We start from the raw sequence: 4,295 nt of genomic DNA on the forward strand, positions 1-4,295 counted from the left end.
GCACATATACCGCAATCGGAAGCAGTGGCATTCCATCAACGTACAGGTGATAGCCGATGCCCAATGCCTCATATGGCACGTCCGTGCCAAACACCCCGGGGCCAGCCACGACAGCTACATATACCGTCAAAGCACCATCCCAACAGAATTTGAACACAACATGTACAGGGACAGCTGGCTGGTTGGTGATTGACATGGGAGTCAGGCATGACTGTCCGACCCCATGATGCAGACATCACGAGGGGCACGTGCACGACTAACATTCTCCTGTCTTTTCCCTTCCAAGTGACTCGGCATATGCACTTGGGCCCCATCTCCTGACTCCATACCGGAATCCCCAAACCATAGGCGAGAGAAGATACAATGCTGCACACATGCGCACACGTGCAGTGGTGGAGCGCACATTTGGCATCCTGAAGTCCCGTTTCCGATGCATGGATAAGTACAGGGGCACCCTGTTGTATTCCCCAAACTTTGTGTGCCAGATCATTGGTGCATGTTGCGTGCTGCACAACTACGCCATGAGAAAGCGCCTGTAGATTGACATATGTGATGACCTGACCCCCGAGCCACACAGTCCCCCCTGCCCGAGGCTACCCCGTCTGCTGAAGGAACAGCAGTCAGGAGTTGCCTCGTGGAACGCATCTTTGCACGTTAAACACACACATTCATCATGGCACACGGACAATGCACGCATGCACACCACTGTGGTCCCTAGCTCACACACACCACATCCACCTCACATTGGTTTAGCCCAAGTCCACCGCACGGGACTTGGGAGCAGCAACACCACGCCAAGGCCCCAATGATGTTGCTGTCCATTCATACCACATTCACATGGTCGTGGTGATAACCTCTCCCCGACGAACCAAGGTGACCCCTGCCAGCTGACACGCCTTGCTGGCAGAAAAGTCACACATACACACACTCACACACCAGTCACACGGTCGCAATGACCTCACTGGGCAAACCCTGCCCCTGCAAAACGGTGTACAGTCACTAATTCTGCACTCCTCACCTTGTGCATGGTGCTGTGACATCCGTGAAAGGAAAAAAAAAAAGGGCATCATGCCATTAACAGCCATGACATGCTGTTACAGGTGCATGGCACCAAAAATAAAAAGAAAAGCTCAATGTCTGAGCTGCACTTGTCCTCAGGCCAGTCATTTGCCCTTTTGCAGGCCAGGCCTCGTGCCAAGGGTTCGGCTCCGCAGCTGTCGTGTTGACGACTCGGGTGGAGGGTGGCATCACATGGGCTGACGCTCCGGGAGGTTGTGACGGATGTTGCCTGCATCCCTTCCAAGGCAATTGCAATGTGTGTCAGGATGCTATTTGTCTCTGCCTGCAACTGACACTGCCGGGGCGCTGTTCTGGTGCTGGAGGCGCCTGTTCTGGCGACCCTCCATCTGGATAGCGGCAGTGTTGGCCTGCACGACCACGCCCAGGCTCCTAACCCCCGCCCACGATGCCTGCTGCTGTGGCCTGCAGCTCCCCCATAGCCATGGTGTTCCGATCCAGGCTCGCCTGCACATCAGATGCCTGGTCCCCAGATGTGGAGGGATGGCATCAAGGGTCTCGGATTGGTCACATAGGCATGTGGCCATGGCTGCACAGTTTGCATTTACCTCCTGCAGGCAGTCGGAGATGGAGCTGGTATGCTCAGCCTGTTGGGTGAGGCACTGCTGCATAGCAGCTGCGGTGCCCTGCACACCCACTGTACACGCAGCCTGGGTCTCCACCTAGGACCCAACAAATGAGGCCAGGCTGTCAGCGACACGGTGGAGGTCACAAGCAATATCGGCCATGTACCGTGTCTGCCGTGTCTGCTGTGCCTGCTCCCTCTCCAGCCCTTCTGGGAGGGATCCGGCTACACCCATCGTCTTCCTCAGAGCCTTCCTTGGAGATGGAGAGGCTTGTGTCCGTCTGGACAGGGTAGCCCTTGAGGGGGTTCCCCTGGACGGGGTAGCCCTTGAGGGCGTTCCCCTGGACGGGGTAGCCCTTGAGGGCGTTCCCCTGATGGGCGTCAAGGTCTCAGAGGGTCCGGGGAAGATGGAAGCCTCCTCAAGGTAGAGGCATTCCTTCAGGTGGAAATCCACCGTCTCCTCCACAACTACCTCTAGAGCAGAGGTGTGGGCGCTCCACCGATGTTTCCTGGCTTCTCAGGGGGTCAGGCTGAGGCTGATGTTCCGGGGATGGCGTGGGTCGGACACAGGCAGAGGATGGCCCAGCTCGCTCCAGCACATCTGTGGATGAAACAAAGCATTCACATGTTGGTGGACCCACACACTTGTCACATGTTCCCTTGCACCCCCTCACATGCTCCACACCGGATGGGGGATAAAACATACTTACCTCTCCTCAAGTCCTGTTCACTGGAGTCAAAGCCCTCCACCTGCTCCTGCTCCAGACAGCTGGCAATCACCTCCTCCTCAGCTGTCAACTTGAGAGAAGTAGCTGGTCCGCCTCCCATGCCCCTGAGGTGACTTTTGAACTTGGCCAGCTTCTCCCTGACACGCCGACGCATGTCGTTGATCTTTTTTTGTATATCCCTCCAGGTCCTGGTTTCATGCCCAAGGGCATTGATCTCCACGGTGACCTTCTGGAGGATCTCCTGCTTCCTGGCCTTGCTGGTCCTGGCGCTCTGTGCGCCATGGAGATAGGCATCATACTTTGAGATGGCTGAGGTCAGGATCGCCCTCTCATCCGCCAAGAAATTCTTCTTTCTCCTCTCTCTGTCCACCTCAGTATCTGACATGGCTCAGATTGCAAAAGTACTCTGCACCAGGGGGAAGACAAGCTGGTGTACTTTTGCGCTGGATGGGCGTATGGCTTGGCCTACTTATGTGCTCGGCATAAACCGGTGGGCCGGCGTATCTTAGGCAGTTGCGCCGGCGTGGTTGTGAGCATGCGCATAGGGGTGCTGTGCATGCGTCCGTAACACGGCGCATGCGCCCGTCATGATACGCCAGGCGTAAAACACTGCACCCCGCTCGGACCATCATTTGCATGGGGTCACACCCACTTCCACCTACGCCGGCCTGCGCCTTCAAAACCTACGCCACGCCGACGCAGCGTTGGGAGCAAGAGCTTGCTGAATACGATGCTTGCCTCTCCGTGCTGCGTCGGCGTAGCGTACAGGGAATACGCTACGGCGGCGTAATGTGCGCCTGCTGTCTGTGAATCCAGGCCATAGAGTTTACCATAGAGCATCTACAAAACTATAAACACTGTCATGAAGAATATACTGTATAATAAATGTATATAATATAAATTCATATAAATGTATATAATGCATATAAAGTACATGTGAATCTGGACTATTTGAATGTGTCTTCTAACATGGTGTATAAAAAGCAATTAGTAAAATAAAAAATAAAAATAAATTCCCAGAAAAGGTGATTGCCATTTTCCTGATCTCCCGGACATTACGAGGGATCTCACCTCATTCACATAATTCTTATATAATATAGGATAGGATCATAGCAATATAAACACTTATTATACTACTTACGATGTGCTGGAATCTATCTTGTTCAGGTTTATTCTTCATCATGTACATGTCATGTACAGCGGCGCCCAGAAAATGGACAGCCATGTATGCATAAGAAGGTATAGGTGTAGGAATATTAAAGATGGATGACCAATCTGTTAAATCTGGACAAGGAGGTAAAGACGTCTCAAGAATTTGTTCAAAAAGTACATTTTTGAATTGGTTTGGGGATCGGCACCAAAACCATACAATCCAAATATCTTCCAGTATCGGGTCATATAAGCAGCTAGAGATGTTGCCGTGACCATAATCATCATAGTTTACCATCGCTACTGATGACCATAAAAATATGAAGCTGCAGTTGATTAATGAATGGTCAATGTCATACAGAGCAAATATTCTACTCCATGATGGTGGAAAAATAAATTTGATATTTTCTGTCACAGAGCGTATACGAGAAACAAGCTCAAAAAATAAGTATGTGTAAGTTCCACACACTATGACAACTTTACATGTGGATTCACAAATGATCCTAAGTTTCTGAATATCATTTTTAATATTCCAAATGAGTGGAATGATATATTCTGTGCAGATCCCGTGTTGGCTCATTATCTTACTCAGTTCTTGGGACTCCTCAACCCCGCTGTCATCATCCGAGGATAATATTCCAACCCAATTCCACCCTAAATGCTGCAATAATTTTAAAATAGTTGCATAACGGGCCCGGTTGTCTGGTGTCATACGGAAGAAAGTTGGATGCATTTTCCCATCACTCTGGGGAGTGTGAATGATTTGATAACTGATC

General features: G+C 51.3%; 1 protein-coding gene across 1 annotated transcript in view; it reads right to left on the bottom strand.

The window, feature by feature from the left end:
- The window catches only part of LOC120945115 (vomeronasal type-2 receptor 26-like), a 33,672-nt gene extending 29,855 nt beyond the window's left edge, over positions 1-3,817 (bottom strand). The window contains exons 1-2 of the mRNA XM_040358992.1: positions 3,512-3,817; positions 1,626-1,739 (exon numbers count right to left, since the gene is read on the bottom strand). Coding sequence (XP_040214926.1) covers positions 1,626-1,739; positions 3,512-3,817 — 420 coding nt within the window. The remainder of the gene's footprint in view (positions 1-1,625; positions 1,740-3,511) is intronic.
- Positions 3,818-4,295: the final 478 nt, after the last annotated feature.

This window comes from Rana temporaria, chromosome 1, assembly GCF_905171775.1.
Source record: "Rana temporaria chromosome 1, aRanTem1.1, whole genome shotgun sequence".
Lineage (NCBI taxonomy): Eukaryota > Metazoa > Chordata > Amphibia > Anura > Ranidae > Rana > Rana temporaria.